Genomic DNA, 19,752 nt, shown 5'->3' on the forward strand with positions numbered 1-19,752 from the left:
GAAGCTCACGGAAGTCACAATCCTTAACATTTTTAATTAAATACAATTACTACCTGCCAAGTACTACCTTTCACTTGACACAAATAGCAACGGACGTATCACACTATTGCCGTCAAAACTATTCCACATGCGCCCTCTCGCCTCGCCACATTCAACGATTTCACAAGCGCGCTCTCGCCTCGCCACATTCAACGCATCCATACTTTTAATTACATCTTTATCGTTGGTTATCGCTAATTACGAATTTTAGTTATGTAGTGCATCTTTAAACAAGCGATGGCACCAGGTTCATAAGCAAATAACAGACAAAATGAATTATTGGAAATGTATGGTTCATTAACAAAGGATTGCCAAATGTGGCAGCATCGAAAAAAAAATGTCATAAAATAATATTCAATCTGCGAAAACAAACCATTGCAAAATAATGTTCAATCTTCGAGATTTTTGGGTAGCAAACTCGTCCAAGACTCGTTTGGACTCGTCTATCTGCGAAAAGCAGTTACATGCGTTGTCTTTCAGTTCTTTTTAATAAACTGGTAACACTATGTTAATAAATTACCGCTGAAAGTGAAGAAGCGCTATGCGCAGAATGCAGCTATCACGGGCGCGGGATTTCAAATTCGCGACAATTTCACTTTCAGTAATATAGGTCTACCCTCGACGCATTGCAATGAAAATTAGAATTTATTAACAGTTAATTGCAACAAGCAGGAGTTTTGTTCTCAATCAGTACGATACATGAGCTTGTTTTTAAATGATTGTAATCGTTTTATGAAGTCATAAATACGGGAACATCAAATATATATATATTTATTTTGGAAAGGGATTGATATTTCGTGACGCACTCAAAAATAGTTTATGAACCATTGGCATTTGGCAAATATCATTAATTTATGCTATTTCTTAATGTTTCATGATTGCTAATATTTCATTATATTCTTATTTTACATTTTTTGCGTTATTTCAATTAAAATCATGTGTGGCATTTTATTTAACTGTTGACAATGGGCTAATATTCGGCGATTACTAAAAGGTTGAAATGGAACATGCCAAAACAAAATAAACGAATAGACAGACAAAGTCAAAGAGGGCAGGGTCTGGCGATAAAGAGCCACATGTGTCGGTGTTTCACTATCATCGGCATCACTTTGAAACTCTAAAACGCAAAGACACCCCGCGGAGTGAAGACTTTCGCATAGGGAAATATTTGAATTACGATTGCTGAATAAGCGAAAAAAACAAATGCTTATTTTCTTGCTTGAAACAACGATAAACCAATTTAACCCTGTTGCCAAAAATAATAGCATGCATTATTAACAAACTGGTAATAATATGTTGATGAATCGCCGCTAAAAGTAGAGAAGCGTAATGTGCAAATATCACAGGAATTTAAATTCGCGACGAATTCTCTTTCAGTAATATAGTTAACGGCGCATTGAAATGAAAAGTTGATTATTCTTGACCAAAGAGAATGGTCGGCGATTGCTGAAAGTAGGGGTTCCATTACATTTGAACCCACGTACATTTGAACCCATGGCAATTGCACCTGTATGCTATTGCACCTATGGAATTTTTTTTGTTTTTCGGATAGTTGAACCCACACTAACCCTAACCCATGGGTTTTAGCACCCGCATATAGATTGAACCCGTGGATATACACATGGGTTCAAATGTACGTGGGTTCAAATGTACGGTCACCGAAAGTAGGACATGCAAAGAAAGGCTAATGAGACACAGCGCCGCACATGTTGTTTTGCCATCATCGGAACATCTTTTTGAAGACCTATAAACGGGTTTTTATTTCACCTCATTGTCAGATGTGACTTTGTTGTCCACAAAAAAAATGATATTGCAATCACCAGGGTCACACCGGACATGGCATGCATGCAAAGCATCCTTCATAAAGTAACATCATTATATCACCAATAAATTGAAAAATATTCTGCATGAAGTCCCAAGTCTTCAATATTAATTTTCCTTCTTTATTTATCATTTTTACAGTTAGCAAATATGACATCAATGCTAGAAGAAAAGAGTCTGAGGGTAGATCTGGTTGGATCCCTGACAATCCTTCCTCACTTTCGTCAGATTCGCTCTGTATTAAATGAAGTATCCGGCGACAGATCCTGGAGGATCTTTGACGAGCATGCCTCACTTTCATCACAATCACTTGTTTCTGTGTTAAGCGGCTGTGGAGGGATCTGGCTGGATGTCTTCGCGCAAATGCCTATGCGAACAAATAAGTTTTTGACAAGTGTATAATCAAAAAATTAAATCATGGTATAAATAATACTTACCTCACAATTTGATGGTGCTTTTTTGTTGGGCGGCAAGAATCTGGTATATAACATCGGAGTATCCATCAGTTGGTCTGGCATCGCCTCAATGAAAATTCTGAAATGCATAATGGATTGCATTGCTTGTAAAAAAATTTTATTTCAAATAAGAATTAACATATAGAATATATCATAGGTATCGGAAACAATATATATGTTGGCCTACCTTGGTACACACGTAGGTATTTTTGGTGATTTTTCCCAGATTGAATTGACTGTGAGGCCTGCTGCATGCCTTTATCCACCTCATTGCTTTATGAGGATCGATATGTGGTTTCGGAAAAGACACCAATCCTACTCCATTTGTCCAGCAGGGGTACGGGTACCGATTGTCAGACTGGCAACGTTTAACCATGCAAAATCAACCACTAATAGATTCTGTTTAATGAAAATGCAACATCGTATCGATGGCAAATTCTTCCGTACTGATATACGGTAGGCTACCGATACCTTTGATTTCATCAGCATGACTGTCTACTATTTTTTTGGTTCGAAATAGCAGTTGGTTAACATGTACCTGAAAGGTGCCGGCCTAGGACGAAGCCTTTCAGTATAAATATATATATATATATTACGTGAACGTGATTCGCAACAAGTAACATACAGTATTACAGCTTTCTAATTCTCACAGCACTGTGAAGAAAACAAAAAGTGAAAAAAGGACAAAGATCTGCTTAAACCGCCAGCAACTCATGTGCGAACGCGTAAAAAGTTGTCTGAGCGAACCTTAAGCGGTGAATGTTTGTTTACATCTGCTCGCTTGTGATTGGTTAGGAATACGGATGTTTTGATGCCCGGAAAAGTTTGTTTATGAAAGGCGTGTGCATCTGATTGTTACTTTTCTCGGGGTTATTTAAAGATGCCCCCCTGCCATAAAAATGGATCTAGATGTAACGATTCATATGTGAAATTTCGTTATGCTGTGATAAGTTCTGGAGGAAAAGAAAAACCCCAGTGACACTGTCCTATCCTGGTGTCGCAAAGATGGCACTAAAATGCTCATTCCATTTGCAACAACTTACAGATGTGAGGCAGCTTTTTCTACGTTACTCGCTTAAATAAAATGTTGAAACAGAATGGACGTGAGACACGATATGAGAGCTGCGTCATCCAAATCATAACTCAAGTTAGAAGAACTAGTGAAAGCCAAGCAGGCGCACCCGTCTCATTGAACTGTTTCAATGTCATAAGATGAATGCTTGATATATGTTGCTATTTGCTTTCATTTCTTTAGTGGACCACGTGTCATCAGAAAAATTGAAGAGGTAACGTTATGCATAATTTTTTTAAAAGTTCGAGAAACACTGGTATAGAAGAATTATAGATGCGTCGATAATGCAATTGCTCATGAAAACCCCAATGCGCCATCGGTCTGATACTCGGGTGGGTTCCCGCTGGTTCGAATAGAGAGATAATTGAAGACCTATGAATAATAAACTGCAACAAAAGAAAGAAAATGGTGAGATCATGCTGCAGGAGGTCCGAGAGGAGCTATATGAAACAAGAGAAGGAGCAAAGACAGTCAGCAGCTCACGGAAATTAAATCACTTCTCGGTGGAAATTTAGGTTTGAAAGAAAATATAAAAAAGCTCAAGGAGGGGAGGGAATGTGATAAAGCTAATAATTTGGAAAAAAAATTGAAAGAATCCTGGAGAACAAACGGATGTTTAGTTGGAACACGGTAACAAAAAGTTGTTTCAACTTTCAAGTACTTTTAAATACCAATCATGTCTTTTTTGCGAAGATGGTTACAAGATTAAATTTAGTAAAAAAGAATAGGCTGTTTGCGAATCTGTTATCTGCAGACATGCTCTACATATGGACTCTGCTGGCTGGATGCTCAGGGTTTTGGCCTCAACAATGAGCAGAATTTTTGTAGCCTGGATAGCGTTTGGAGATGCAGTTTTCAACATAGTAGACTTACAGTCTTCACTTGGATATTTAAAAACGGTATGCCTCAATTTTACAAAGAATTGGATTCAGCAATTGAACAATGGCCATGGATGAAACATAATTCAAAACTAAGAAGTTTTTCAATTCATATCTGAACGCAATATTTTTTTCTGATTACAAGCTAAGTCAGACTGCTGGAGCGCTTGTTTGCTTAGCTCCTCGCGACGGCATAACAATTGTTCCAGATTTGTATCCAAGAACACGAAATGACAATAACTCAAATACGACGCCCACTCGGAATAGACCTTATTCATTAAAAACCCATCCTACGCGCAAAAAGAAAAGTGATGTAAACAAAACAATTTTAACATTAGCTCTTATGGGGAATGTGATCACCAGAGCAAAAATTTGCATTTTTTGTAATTTTCTAGATATCTTTCAATGTAGACGTGAGCAGCTTTGAGAATAGAATATTTTTTACATCTTTTTTGATATTTTTATCATGTTAAACATGGTCAAGATTTTTGATAATCGTTCATTAAAATTTTAATGAGCGCGGTATTTCCGATGACGTCATTCTCGCTAGACCATGAGATTCTGCCAACGCGCCGTGCTCTGTGGCATATGCGCTGCAAATGCGGCGCTAATTTTGCTTTGGGTACGGTACCGGTACTGGAAGCGTTTAACATGGACACGTTCTTTTTGCGCGTAGGATGGGTTTTTAATGAATAAGGGGTATTGCTTACTTCATGGCGGAATATTAGATGGCAAAGATTCGTATTGAGTGATTGTGATCATTTATCGGGTTGCATTGATAAAACAATCCAGATGCAGCACTTCTTGGGGGTACACCGTGCGTCAACTTCAACCACAGCGCTTCTTATGATCATATTACTGTAGGACTCGAGTAAATAAACATTTTCACCGCATTGTTGTGGTCCTATGTAACCATCTGAAATATATTGAGAAGAACATACATCACAAACTGGGTACAGTGCAAGTTTGTGGGTTAACTAATAATATTTGTGGTTGTTTCTCATGAAAATGAGAAGTGATGTCTAACGACTTCTAAATTGTTTTAAAACGGTGCCATTTTTAAGAATGAAAGTGTGTGAAGCACTTGCAGTGGTGACAAGATGATATGATTTAGCATTATCAAATAAGACATTTTTCAAGCAGCTGATTCTAAATTTTCCATTAGATATATAATCACCTTTCGACTTTTACAGCTTCGAAATCCTTTTTTGCAACATCTTTCTCCCAGGAATGACCCAGTTGGAAATATGTTTACCGAGGACGCCCATTTCCCAGTATGCTATTTCACCATAGCCCAATCTTTGACTGTAAATGAATTGTAGGTATGATATTACTAATTCAAATATTATAAACCATGCAATGAACAGCATGGCATGCTACATAAATATTTAAAAAGATTAATTGAATTTCACCTTGCTACCAATGTACATATTGAAGTAAAGAGATATATGCATATCTCTTATTTGCGAACTTTCATAATACAATTTATATGTATGTAACTTGTGTTGTTAACTCAGCAGCAATAAAACAGGACATGATAGTTTTTGGTAACTGGTCTGTCTTGTTTGTCTAGCTACCCATAGCGCGCAAACAAAGACAGAAAAAAAGTGAAACTATTTGTGAATACAAAGATTCGTGGACGACCGACTATCTCTTTATCGAAAGTGTTTTATTGAAGTTCGTTGTTATTACAGGTTTTACATAAGTTCGTTCACATAACCCGATGGTTTTTAACCATTGCGCGGGAACCCCTGTGTTTAGTCATAACCAATAATTCGAACGCGGCTTGGGTCACGACGAGAAGATTTTGAAACTTTGACGCTTATCCTTATTTGAGTTATACACCCCTGTTATATGACATAAGTGTAGATCATTTACCTTGATGGGGCAACTTCAGTCTCGTGTTTCTACATGTCTTTTCAGTAGTCGATATATATTTGTTCTTACAACAATGTCCCGCACAATTGTCAACCCATGTAGTAGATCTAAATATAATACCTGATAAATGAATATATTAGCAAATTTTTTTTTGGTATATGTCTTCAGCTTTTCACAATAAGTAAATAAACTCCATCAAGCTAACAAATAGAATGATATGGAATATCGCCAGACAATGTGATCGACCTGAGGTAAAATGCTTAATCAATCAAATCTTTATTGCTTACCGTTATCTTATTTGACTACAGTAATTAAATATGTAATTACGCTGATCAATTTGAACGCAGAGGTGCGAATCGCATTTCTCAACCAGTCACATGGATACGCGATGACGAAAGGTTTGTCTAATTCTCAGAAAGCTGGGCTAATTGATGCTGTCGTTGTTTTCTTTTGACACAACATCAAGGTAATAAATCTGCTATTATTTGTATTTTTTTATACGTGGCAACTTGAGGGGTTAAGTTAGTTAAAATAGTTAGATAAACATACAAAGGTAAACAAACTAATCTGCTGGGGGGATCTGCTACCCGAATAGATGAAGACGCCTTCTAAATTTTGCTGCATTTTTCTTTCATGCAATTAAACTGACATTCAATACATTTTACAAGCGTCCCGATGAGTACTAGAAATCTGCTGCAATTACGATGTACGATTAGTATATATATAGGTTCCTTCTACCTACGTGCACTTGAGACCATCAATGTGTCTAAACGTAGTCTTATTGTTCTCGGTATATCACGTTAATTACCCCATATCATTCTATAACAATTCCATATCATTCTATTTGTTAGAACAAAGGAGTTTATTTAGCTATTGTAAAAAGCTGAAGGCATATACGAAATAAAAAATTGCTAATATATTCATTTATCAGGTATTTACATTTAGATCTACTACATGGTTTGACAATTATGTGGGACATTATTGTAATAACAAATATCGACTAATGAAAATACATGTAGAAACTCGAGACTGAAGTTGCCTCGTTGAAAGTTAGCATAGCGGCTTACAAACGCGCATTTTGGTTTAAAATTTGGAAAGAGGATGGAAGTAAACTAAGCTGCTGAGGTATTTAGTCGTACTGGAATTAAAGCACCGAAAACGTTTTTTCGGGTAACGCCATGAACTCTCTCTGCGAAAAAACTGACAGGCATAAAAACACTGAAGAAGAGTATCTCTCTCAGATTTGTCCACAAATCGCAGCAGTAGTAACGGAGCACCAGGCACAACAGCCCCATTGACATTCACCAATATTATTCTATACCTGTTACTAAATACAGGGTATTTTGTATTTAAATGAATAAAATTTCCTTTATCTGATCTTCTTATTTTTATTAATTTATAGCAAAATGGTTTTATGAGCAGAAAATGTTCATACTATGTGACTAGTGTGCCGCGAATATTTTAAAGAGCTTAATAGGGTGCCTCGATATAAAACTCGATTTGAAACAATTGTTTTAAAACAACTCGTTTTGAATAAATCCCTTCTTGTCCACAATAATTTACTGTTGAGAGTATGACATTTGTGGATTCTAATCTGTATTGGATCTAAATTTATGAAGTTTCAATGTATTGTGATGTCTGTGCGTCGATCTCGTCGGATAATTGTTGCCGCGTTAGGCTGAATGATTTATGACTAATTATAAATATGTCTATATTTCTCAAAAAGCAACTTCAAAGTTGCCCAATGAGACTATCACGATGCCAATTCTGCGTCTGTCATCCACGTTTAGTAGTCATTCTCTTTTGCATACTTCGGCAATATTTCCTATATATATATATCAGCAGTTATAGATACTAAAAAACTGACATTTCTAATTTAAACACACATTTCTAATTTTCCAGACTTATTTTTTGACACACATTTTCAAATTTTGTATACAATTATTTCCTCAATATAGCAATTTACGCTGAAATATCTCAAGTTGGTATGACAAACCTCGACAGTGTTGAGTCGATACCTAATACATAGTGTGATAATAAAAAGCAGATAAATGTCAATATAATTTTGGAAAACTCAAGTGCGAAAGATGGTAATCCCGTCTAATAACAGCTAAAGAAAACTTAATGACTTGAGCCATCAACGCTTTGTCTTGCGTCATTTTAGCCTTCAGACCTTCATAGTTGCAAGGTTCTATAGGCAGTTTTCGCTTTTCGACGCGCAAAACCTATACCGCCAGAAAACAACTACCCTGAAACATTCGTATCGGTGTCTATAAGTTTGCACCACAATTATCATATTTCCAATATTGTATGAAAAACTCTTTGCAATTACGAGCGGTTTCAATTTGTCAAGGAAGAGACTTGGTCGGATTACAATATGCAGTTGTTCTCTTGTTTTGATTTATGTTGTTATAACCAGTAGCGACAATAATTTGAATATAATCCGAATAACTTTAGCTATGTTTAACTATAACACAACAAGGAAGTGTTAGGAAAATGTGAAATAAAACTCGGAGATTGTAATAAAATTCAGTAATCCTCATTCTGTCACGTGAGAATAATCGATGAAAGTCACATTTTCAACATTACCCTTTCAATCCGATATTCCTTATATGCAATTGCAGCATGGGGAGCTCATGGAGAGGAAATCCATTGTACCTCATTAAAAGTGGCTCATTTCCTGGCAATATGGACTCATTTAATTGAAAACTAAATACTGTATTCCTTATTCCGTACTGTATTCCGTACCACAAAAATGACTTTTTTTCGGATTCGCAGTCACAAGAGATTTCAATGAAAGAGCCACAAATCTGTTATGCCTGGTAGGGCTATGTGGGAAAGAGTTCCACAATATTGCCATGGTTCCAACGATACTGAAACATCATTTCGAAAAAAAAATTATCATCAATATTTGATGCGGTTGCGCGAAAGATACCGTGATCAAATAAATATCATAAAATTATCAACAACGATATCTGATAAAATTTAAATAACCAGCTACCATGTCGCTGAAATAATAGAGAAGAAAAAATATTCGCATACTGTTGCAGAGGAGTTAATCCTACCAGAGGAGTTAAACCTGATGTTATGATTACTCACTGCGCTAGTCGAAAAGACGTTTCCTGTAAAATTAGCTTCCGTGATTAATACCTTGTTAAGTATGGTTAGTCCAGATCTGTAAAAAGCCGCATATTCGCATTTTTATGCAAAGAAATGGGTGCAGAATACACAATTTTGTTGGTCATATGGTTGTTTTGAGGAAAGTATTTTATTTTTGTTTTTTGAGGAAAGTATCGCCTTTAGGAATTACGAAATGAAATGAAAGTGTTTTTGACTGATGAAAAGTTTGTTTGAAAAGTTTCCAAGTCATTACTTTGCTGGAGCAAGCAAGAATAAGTTATACAAATTGCACACAACCGCGGGTAAAAGTCAGTTAATTGCATATTATAGTACATTTCCAAAAATCTCAATTGGTGTTCCGCCCCAATTTTAGATGAGAAATCCCACGGTCCGAAAAAGGATAAAAATCACTGTGTTAGCGCATACCGGTATACCAGATTTCGCAGCGACTATATCTTGAGGCAGATTTCTTGCAGTTATGTCTCGTCATTGTGTCTAAAAAAATTAAAAAAAAGTGTGGATGAAGTATTGCATGATAAATAAACATAACAAGGCTAACTTTCAACCCCAGGCTGGACAAGTTCTGCAATCTATATTTGGATGAACCAATGAGCCAAACAAATAACAAGTTGTCGTTTCGACAATATATCAAAAACAAGCTAACCAAATGATATCTGAAAACTACAATATATCAAAAACAAGCCGACTAAATACTATCTTCAAATGTTTAAGGTGCATGGCAGTAAGAACGGATATATTTTGTGACAGTGAGTATGATATTGAATTCTGACTGTCAGCAGATCCTGTTATTTCTAGAAATTCCGCTTGAATATTAAATGAGTATTCAACTATATATGTGTAAATAGTTTGTAGTGTAACTTATGACCATATCAATGCGCAACATTTTTGAACATTCATTTAAGGGCATATTTTTGATTTGTTCTCTCTGTGTGTATACCGGTACTGTTTTAACAATGTTGGCCACGTCAATGTATCAATTAGGCTACAGACCAGCTCACGTGTGATTAGTGTTTTTCCTGATAATTGCTTTTATGAGTGTCCGCACACCGAATTTGCCGCCATGGTTTTGCGTTTGTTTGTATATTAAACCACTTATCACCTTTTCCGCAATGCCCAATCTAGCAATCAGTGTAGTTTTTCGTGATATGATAATCTATGATAATCTCTGAGGGTCAGTCATTTGGGGAAGCAAAAATAATATCTTCTAATCAAATCTGAGCAAATCTAATCTTGTAATGAAGCATAATTATTATTTTTATCATTTAATATTATTAGATCATAATAATAATAGTAACATTTGCCATAATAATAATAATGTAACACACCTGTATATTTAACGTTGTTGCCTTTCGTCTTGTTTCCATAATCAATCTTGAGCTCATGAAACAAGAACATCTGAAAACAATAGAAATCTGGCAGAATGAATATTATTAAATCAACAGCTGCAGTTAAGTACGACGGTAACATTAATTTACTCTAGTAAAGTTGAGACAAACCTCAAGTTTAACTATGATTGGGTTATTTGGAGTGACACAGGCAAAACTACTCAAAATATGATATTCAGACCTCATGATCTTAGTGATAACTTAATTTGAAAATAACTTAAAGTTCATTAACTTCGGCGTTTGGGAAACATATTTCAATCTATTATCACGGAGCTTAGCAACGATGAGTCTGATAATTTTTTCTTAGCCCTAATTCTGCTTCATAATGAAACATGAAATATATATATATATATATATATATATATATATATCTAATACGGTAGTTAAGTAGACATACCGTGCTAAAAAAGCGACAGTTATGTAGACGGAAAAATTGGGTAGACATTTTCCTGTCCGCTTAATTATTCCACGTTCCATAATTAAAACGTTTTGCGATATTTTGCTGAAATCTCTTTTTCTCTGATAAAACAGTATCAAAAATAATATGTTCTTTCAATATTTTTTAAATAATTGCACATTTTCGCCAACTTTAATGGGACAGTAGTTCTGCTGGTTTATAATCAACGGGTTTAATTTTCGTACATAAAGTGGACATTTTATTTATGCAAAAATCTTTTAATTTTTCGGTATATGTTTTTACGATTTTTGGAGAGTAGGTTTGATAATTTTGATACAATAAATAGGCAGAACATGAAGATCGTCCGTTCTGTTTTTTGCAATATAAGCTAAATAAACTGAAAAGGACCTCAATTCACAACTCCGTACTAAAGAGGCTTTGTGTCGCAATAGTAAAGCTGTCGGGTTCGCCGAGAACTTTACCACGTTTGCCGTTTTGTTCGCAAGTAACCTGGGCGCCGTGAGGGGATTGGGATCTTCATGAGCGTGATTGACGAAAATTAAGATAAAATAGAACAGTTGTGTTTGGAGAAGCGATCCAAGTCTTTTGTGTCAGGTGTTATCAGTTACCCAGTGAGTTGAAGTCGAGTCATAATAAGCAAGGATTTCAACGTCACCGAGGAATGCTGCTGGAAATCATCACTCATCGGATAAGGTGCTTAGTCATAACGATTTTTAATATTAGGGTTACTATATTTTTGGTGTTGAGATTTTTTACGTAATTCAGATTATCAAAATATAGACTACTGATACTGTTATGCTTTTACTGGTCGTAGTTCTGATCTGACCATCAAAATATTGCTACGACTGGGTTTGCGTTTGTAAGAGTGTGTAATTCAGAAGGATTTCTAAATCCAGATGAAAATACAAACGAAGATTGTGGAAATTCAATGAATTCAATTTTTTGTCAAAACAGAAGGATATACGAGAAGCGAGTAGTTGACGTTTGTATAGCTTGGTGTAAATAAAAATATCTAATACACCGCTTCATATTAGATTAGAATATTTCATCTTCGGAAAACAGTTTTGAAGAATTGCATTGTTAGCAAATTTGTTTTGTGATTTGGCACATGTCCCTGTGTTATTTTACCATCTTCATCTAGTTATTTACTGGGCTGTATTTTTTGTTCACATGTAGGTGACTCTCCAACGAGATGGCCTACGTTTCAGAACTTGGCAGACGGAAATGCGGGTATTGATTCGAATAAAGCTGTGCCAGGAGGTGACTAAATGAGTTTGCTATGCTAGTTTTTTTTATTAAATACAGTATCGTAAATTGATACCAATGAATGGTAATAAACCAAATCATAATATCATTTGTAGCCCATCACAAATAGCGCAGCTATCTACGAATAATTGTAGTGCAACGTTTAGAAACTCTGGTTTATTTGAGTAATAATGCAATTATCCATTTCAAACATTTCGTTTGTTCGATTAATCAAGAGTAGCGTAATTCTGAATTGGACTAAAACACTGTGATGATGTTTTGTGACTTATGCATGTATTTTTGACCAAAGTTTCAGATAAGTCAACAGACTATACCGCACCATCTTCAGAATCACTTTCAAGCATAAGCAATTTAAGTGATTTCAAAGAAAACCATATATATGGAAAAGAAAAAGGCTGTAAATCAATTAAAAAAAAAGCTTCTAAACAAACGCGAACCAGAAAAGAAACGACGAAAAGAAAAATAATTGCACGGATTGGTATATCTTGCGAGAAGTTTATTGTAAAGCTTTAAGACATCTCTGTATAATTCATAAAGATGAACCGGCAGTGAGCATAATCTTGTCTCTCCTCAACAACTTAACCTAGTGAGCATATCCACATTCGTATACATACTTGGCATACATTTTTACTATTTAATTATGAATTCAAAATAACAATCATGTTTTTTTTCCGAGTTGGTGCAAAAATTTTAAATAAATTGTGCAAAGATTCTAAATTGATATTGAGGTTCAATAATTTCATTTTGATCGCTTGTATAGTTGACTGCATAATCAATCACTGCTATAATTAGGCGCCCTGATAGGTAGACATTTGAGTTATTTGGTGTAATGTTTCTCATTTTAGTTGACATGGCAAAATTTCGTTTCGCATTTATAGGCCCCACTGAAAACGTCACTTTATTGAACATTTGAGATATGTTGTGTATAATGTGTCTCGATATTTTATTCAGAATTTCGTGTTTTACATATATACCTTCTGAAATGGTCGAATGGTTGAAATTTTTTTTGAATGCTTCTCAATATTATTGCCATTCCAAAATATCATTTTGCATTTACATGACACACTAACGTAGCTGAGTAGATGACGATTTGCGATTAATTTTCTGTTTTGTTTTTCAATACGGTTTCAAAATTTTGTTTTATAATATTTGTCACTCTCAAATTATCGGATAGGTGAACATTAGAGATAAATTTTGAGCAATTTTCCACAACATCGAAATATGATTAGTATTCGAAATTTGGTATTTCAGTTAAATTTCACACACTTAAGTGTGTGAGATCTATTTTGTGTAAGATTTCTCAATACGATTCCAGAATTTTGTTTCAATAGTTGTATGCCACACTTAGGTGGTCGGATATGCGAACATTTGAGATATATATTTTGTGTAATGTTTCTCAATATTATTTCAGAATTTTCATTTCAATTTTTGTATACCCCACTTAGGTGGTCGGATAGGTGGACATTTGAGATATACTTTGTGTAATGTTTCTCAATAGGATTTCCGAGTTTCCATTGCGATTGTTTTATGCCACACTTAGGTGGGTGGTCGGATAGGTGGGCATTTGAGATATACTTTGTGTAATGTTTCTCAATGTGATTTCAGAGTTTTCATTTTGATTGTTTTATGCCACACTTAGGTGGTCGGATAGGTGGACATTTGAGATATACTTTGTGTAATGTTTCTCAATATGATTTCAGAATTTTCATTTCAATTCTTGTATGCCACACTTAGGTGGCCGGGTAGGTGGACATTTGAGATATACTTTGTGTAATGTTTCTCAATATGACTTCAGAATTTTCATTTCAATTCTTGTATGCCACACTTAGGTGGCCGGATAGGTGGACATTTGAGATATACTTTGTGTAATGTTTCTCAATATGATTTCAGAAGTTTCATTTCAATTCTTGTATGCCACACTTAGGTGGCCGGATAGGTGGACATTCGAGATATACTTCGTGTAATGTTCTCAATATGATTTCAGAATTTTCATTTTAATGTTTAATGCCACACTTAGGTGGCCGGATAGGTGGACATTTGAGATATATTTTGCATGATGTTTCTCAATACGATTTAAGAATTTTCATTTCAATTCTTGTATGCCACACTTAGGTGGCCGGATAGGTGGACATTTGAGATATACTTTGTGTAATGCTCCTCAATATGATTTCAGAATTTTCATTCCAATTCTTGTACGCCACACTTAGGTTGCCGGATAGGTGGACATTTGAGACATACTTTGTGTAATATTTCTCAATATGATTTCAGAATTTTTATTTCAATTCTTGTACGCCAGACTTAGGTGGCCGGATAGGTGGACATTTGAGACATACTTTGTGTAATATTTCTCAATATGATTTAAGAATTTTTATTTCAATTCTTGTACGCCACACTTAGGTGGCCGGATAGGTGGACATTTGAGATATATTTTGTGTGATGTTTCTCAATATGATTTAAGATTTTTTTTTCAATTGTTGTATGCCACCCTTAGGTGGTCGGATAAGATGACATTTGAGATATATTTTGTGTAATGTTTATCAATATGATTTCAGAATTTTTATTTCAATACTTGTATGCCACACTTAGGTGGCCGGATAGGTGGACATTTGAGATATAATTTGTGTGATGTTTCTCAATATTATTTAAGAATTTTTTTTCAATTGTTGTATGCCACCCTTAGGTGGTCGGATAAGTTGACATTTGAGATATATTTTGTGTAGTGCTTATCAATATGATTTCAAAATTTTTATTTCAATTCTTTTATGCCACACTTAGGTGGCCGGATAGGTGGACATTTGGGATATATTTTGTGTGATGTTCCTCAATATGATTTAAGAATTTTTTTTTCAATTGTTGTATGCCACCCTTAGGTGGTCGGATAAGTTGACATTTGAGATATATTTTATGTAATGTTTATCAATATTATTGGAATGCCATAATTTTGACTTGGTATTGATATCTTGACACTCGCAACATAGCATTTGTTTAATCTATATGTTGCACCATAGGGTTGGAATAGGCGAATATTTGTGATATGCTCTGTGTATTTCTCAGTTTCAAATATATAACACGTTTGGATCAATTTGTTTCGATTTGTCTACCTTCACGTTGCATTTTGAGTATTTTTTGATATAGAAGAATATTTCCAACACCAAACACAGTGCATCTCCCTTGCACGAAAGACGGAACATTGAAAAAGAAATGCTATTTTTTGTGATAAATATTGCTAAATGGTTCGAATCCATCGGAAATTGAAGCGAGGTCATACGCTTTAAAATGCGTATTAAAATAAAAGCAACATCATTTATGTAGACATCCAGAGCGACATATAAGAGGGGTCCGGCTTAGTGCCGAAATAGGCTAAAACATTTGGTGGTCTGAATTAAGTGGACGAATTAAGCGGACAAAAATTCTATATCTTTTATCGAGAGGATTGTGTTGACTCTTTTTCTCCGTAGTTGTCAACGGCTCTCGCGCTCTCCAAGCACGTATTTAAAAACAATGATACGGACACGGGAACGACGTCCGCTTAAGTACTGCAATTATGGCAGGTCCGTTTAATTACCGTAATAGAGTTATATATATATATATATATATGTATTTATTTATTGGTCGGTGGTGTTTATTAACCCCTTAAATTAAATTCATGAAGTTTATTGAAAATAAGATTTTTACCGAGATTTTTCTTCTCCAAAGTGTTTTGGCGGGATATCTAGAAGGCACAGACCAACCATTATATGCTACTTTAGCGAAATATTGACAAGTTAAGCGTTACTACATAAACTATTATCTGAATGGGGCACCAAACGCGGTGCGCCCTGGCCCAATGTGTCACGCCATAAGATAAAAGCGTCATTGTTTTTAAATATTCTTGTTTTATGAGCTCAAGATTGATGATGGGAACAAAAGACGGCATAGTTTAATATACGGGTGAGTGAAAAATGTTACTAATATTATTATGATCCAATAATATTAAATAATAATTATGTTTTGCCATTCCTATTTAAATTTTGCTTTATATGTGCAAGACTATTGACTACTGGGAGTGGGACTACAAAAAAGATTTTTATATTAAGAACAGTAAGAATAGGTTTATTTCAACACTCATTCGCAATTCCTGCACGATGCTCTTTGTTTAAGTCACGTGAGATATTTAGGAAAAAACTTTTCTTCTAGTTGCCAAGTGGAACATTGTTGCATATGTACAATGTTGTTCTACTTTGATCTAAACGATATATGACCGACCCACAGAGACTACCATAAGCATCTGAATTTTGTATCTTATTGTCAGAATTAACAACCGCCAATGTTATTAAGTTTACTCTGTCTTTTTATTTTCCGAGTAAAGAATAAACAAGATTATAATTATTAGCCTGTTATCAGTCATAAAGACGCGTTTTGTTTAATTTACAATATAAATCTATCAAAATAATGTAATATTTATTATATTTTTTCAATGACTGAGCTCATTTTTTTACATTTACTAATTTTCAGAATCAACTGAATGAAATTGAAACTGATTATATTTTTCCAGAGACAGAACAAATTCCGAATCAAAATATTTAACAAATAAATATTTAACAAGACACCTATATGTAAGTTATATGTTCATCTCAAACAGTGGTTATTCTGAAATATCTTTATAAACGACACAGACTTCTATAATACTTTCACTGTTAATATATAAATACAACAATAAAAGAAATTACGCATTATATAAAAAGTAATGATAATTAAGTTTGGTCCCATAGTGCCATGATCGTTTTTTCATTTTACATGGTATCCCTCGAACGTACATAAAATATAATTGACGTGTTTTTGATCGCCTTCGGGTCGTTCATTATGCATTTTCAGTAATATTAGTCAAAATTTACTATTTTTTGACTATGAAAACACAAAGTTCAGATAGTGTGGAATAAACGAAAATCATCGTGCATGAACCTAAAACATTAAAGGGCCTTGTAATCCCAAAAACGTATATTATATAAATCATGGGTAGTCCGCTAATTCAAGAAACCAGACGATATTTCATAAGTTGGTCTTAGAAAAGCTGAAAATCACCACCAAAATACACTGACTTTACTTTTTCATAACCTACTTGTTGGGCGCGATAACGCGCAAACGAAAACTGTCTTTGTGTGACGTAAATATTCATCTTTTACAGAAGCCAGGCACCAGACACACGATCAAACAGTTGTTCAGCCACAACCCTAAGGTGTCAAGGGTAGAGTACTCTAGCATGACCACATTTGGGTAGGAAAGAGAGAGTAGCATACTCTACCCTTAGCATGATAAGAGTTGTATAATATTCACATTTTAACAATACCTTCTTAAGCTTTATCGTGTGTTCTCGTATACGCCATGTTGCGTGTATTCGGAATCGAGGAAAAAGCGCGATGAAACTATTGTCATTGATTGATATTAGTGTCTGCATGCGCCAATGATTGCAAATTCAGTTTAATTTTCTGAGCTATTTTGCTTTGAAGAAAATGATTCAAAGTGGTGTAAACCCTTAGGAGATACTGTCAATGATAACTTAAATACGATGATACCAAATCATTAATTTATTTTCTTTCTTTACAGGCCATACCTAATTGACAGCGGTGAAGATAGATGATGTTTCTGTGCCAATACCAGTTCAGAGAAAGGCGTTGTGAGCCCAGTTTGGTCCCTTTTGCACATTCGACCTTATCAGCAGTAACTTTTCTTTTATGCTTCATACAAACTTTGGTTTTGAAAAGTCAATATTTTATTATTTCGTAAACCATACCAAATTTAGGGTATTTATCTTGTGTAATTAACGACCACTATTCAAAGATATGTACCTAATGTAAACAAAGTTCTTTGTATATAGTGTTATTAGTTTAATATGGTTGCCTGTGGGAATATTGTTTATTCGACGTCTGTGGATTGCGTAACTGAGACTATTAGTAAGTCCAAATGGAAATTTATATAATGTTTAGAACATTATGTTTTGAATGTGCATGTATCATGTGAAACTGTCCTGCATTTATGGTATTTCTCGTTTATTCATTTCTTGTGGCTTTTTCTTTTTTTTGATCTTTGATAATTTTTCTTGTGTCGGTGTCAGTAGTCAGCTGGATATGCAGCGGAATGCCGTTCGGCAGATATGTAAATCATTATCAGATTGAAAGTAAAGGGCTGTCTAGTCTAGACTGTGACTTTAGGATGCCTGATATCTTGAAGCTATCATAAACTGCGTGGTTGAAGACTTTATGATCATTCGTCTCGGTCACCTGTTATCAGAACATCCTATGAAGGAAATTAATTGTGTGTTTTGCTTTTACAGATGCTGGATATGTGATTTTATATATATCTTGCGTTTTCGCTCTTATCGTAGAACATATGTGTCAGGCGATGCAGAGGCCGTTGTTATAAAAATTTTTTTAGTCTTACTAATCGGCAACACCGCCACTGTACTAAAAGTCCATAATCGTTTCTTCGTAATATTTTTTCTTTTACATTCTGTGAAAATTTGTATATTGGCCATGGTCGGTGTTGGTTGGGCTCATTGGTTCTTCCAGTTATAGCTTGCAGCCCAGAATTTGATGATGGTGTAGAAATTGCCGGTCGTGGAGTTGTCGTCAACTTGAATACGCATGAAATGAAATTGGCCAACAGCTTGTAAAAACACAACAAGATTGATTTACATGTGGATAGTCTGGTATAGATGGTATCTCCATACTGTCGATACATATGAAAGCGGTCAAACGAAATCGAAAATAAAAAAAAAGATGACACGTGCCCATTTAGAAATGATTACATTACATCAACTCAAGCTGGAATTGCGCAAGAATTGCAAAGTGACGAAAAAAACATTTCGATTGAAGCAAATGAGGAAAAAATATTACAAAATGTATATAGATTAAATAACGCAAATTTACCACAATTTATGGATAACACAATGGAGAATTTTTCGCTGCAACAAGATAAAAACGAGAATATTGGTCAGAGACCGAAGACTTATCGATCGAAAGTTAGGGGATCCCCCAAAACAGCGCTCTTACTCCATAGTGACACCTTGTGTCCCATCACTAATTAATTAATAACTCGCTAATTATACGACATAATTCGCCCAAAATCAATAGGCTACTGGTACGAGATATGATGAATGCACATGCAAAATCTGCAACAGATCCAATCTCACTTTCGTGAGATATCGCGTGCATCTAACAGACAGACAGATAAACAGACAAATACCCATCAACATACTTACCGATAAAAATCGATAAGTAATGATCTATTTAACGACGCATATTTGAACATTGCAGTAGGAAAACAACTTTCAAGGGAGAAGACAAACAGTGTATTCGATGTGTCTACAACCGAGCAAGAAAATCATGAAGTTGAAAACAGCACATAAATGTACTCAACGGAC

General features: G+C 34.9%; 1 protein-coding gene and 3 long non-coding RNA genes across 7 annotated transcripts; 2 read left to right on the top strand and 2 right to left on the bottom strand.

Annotated features, from left to right (window-relative positions):
* Positions 1–392: 392 nt before the first annotated feature.
* On the bottom strand, positions 393–4,452 carry LOC120341954 (uncharacterized). 2 transcript variants are annotated; one of them, XM_078111025.1, is made up of 3 exons: positions 2,503–4,452; positions 2,298–2,394; positions 393–2,227 (listed from the first exon to the last, which is right to left on the bottom strand). In XM_078111025.1, exons 2-3 carry the CDS (start codon positions 2,376–2,378, stop codon positions 1,865–1,867), a joined length of 444 nt encoding a protein of 147 aa, XP_077967151.1. In that variant the 5' UTR covers positions 2,379–2,394; positions 2,503–4,452; the 3' UTR covers positions 393–1,864. The 2 variants fall into 2 exon arrangements, with proteins under 2 accessions (XP_077967151.1, XP_077967150.1); XM_078111024.1 differs by having other exon boundaries at positions 2,298–4,452.
* Positions 4,453–4,457: 5 nt separating this feature from the next.
* LOC120343333 (uncharacterized) lies at positions 4,458–6,251 on the bottom strand. The gene is made up of 3 exons (XR_005569607.2): positions 6,144–6,251; positions 5,443–5,570; positions 4,458–5,181 (listed from the first exon to the last, which is right to left on the bottom strand). It is a non-coding gene; the product is annotated as an uncharacterized LOC120343333 (long non-coding RNA).
* A 3,576-nt stretch (positions 6,252–9,827) lies between these two features.
* LOC144421097 (uncharacterized) lies at positions 9,828–19,639 on the top strand. Of its 3 annotated transcripts, XR_013474958.1 has the most exons (4): positions 15,973–16,283; positions 16,848–16,948; positions 17,518–17,606; positions 17,937–19,639. It is a non-coding gene; the product is annotated as an uncharacterized LOC144421097 (long non-coding RNA). The 3 variants fall into 3 exon arrangements; XR_013474959.1 differs by lacking the exons at positions 15,973–16,283; positions 17,518–17,606 and adding an exon at positions 9,828–10,030; XR_013474957.1 differs by lacking the exon at positions 17,518–17,606.
* LOC144421098 (uncharacterized) lies at positions 10,055–13,829 on the top strand. Its single transcript, XR_013474960.1, has 3 exons — positions 10,055–11,780; positions 12,264–12,347; positions 12,643–13,829. It is a non-coding gene; the product is annotated as an uncharacterized LOC144421098 (long non-coding RNA).
* Positions 19,640–19,752: the final 113 nt, after the last annotated feature.

The sequence above is a fragment of the Styela clava genome, chromosome 3 (assembly GCF_964204865.1).
Source record: "Styela clava chromosome 3, kaStyClav1.hap1.2, whole genome shotgun sequence".
NCBI classification, from domain to species: Eukaryota; Metazoa; Chordata; class Ascidiacea; order Stolidobranchia; family Styelidae; genus Styela; species Styela clava.

Bases quoted from the DNA above. Each gene is read 5' to 3' on its own strand.
- LOC120341954 (XM_078111024.1), bottom strand. From the start codon at position 2,417: ATGCAATCCATTATGCATTTCAGAATTTTCATTGAGGCGATGCCAGAC. The intron at 2,228-2,297 runs GTAAGTATTATT...TTGTTCGCATAG, and splicing joins AAGCACCATCAAATTGTGAG to GCATTTGCGCGAAGACATCC.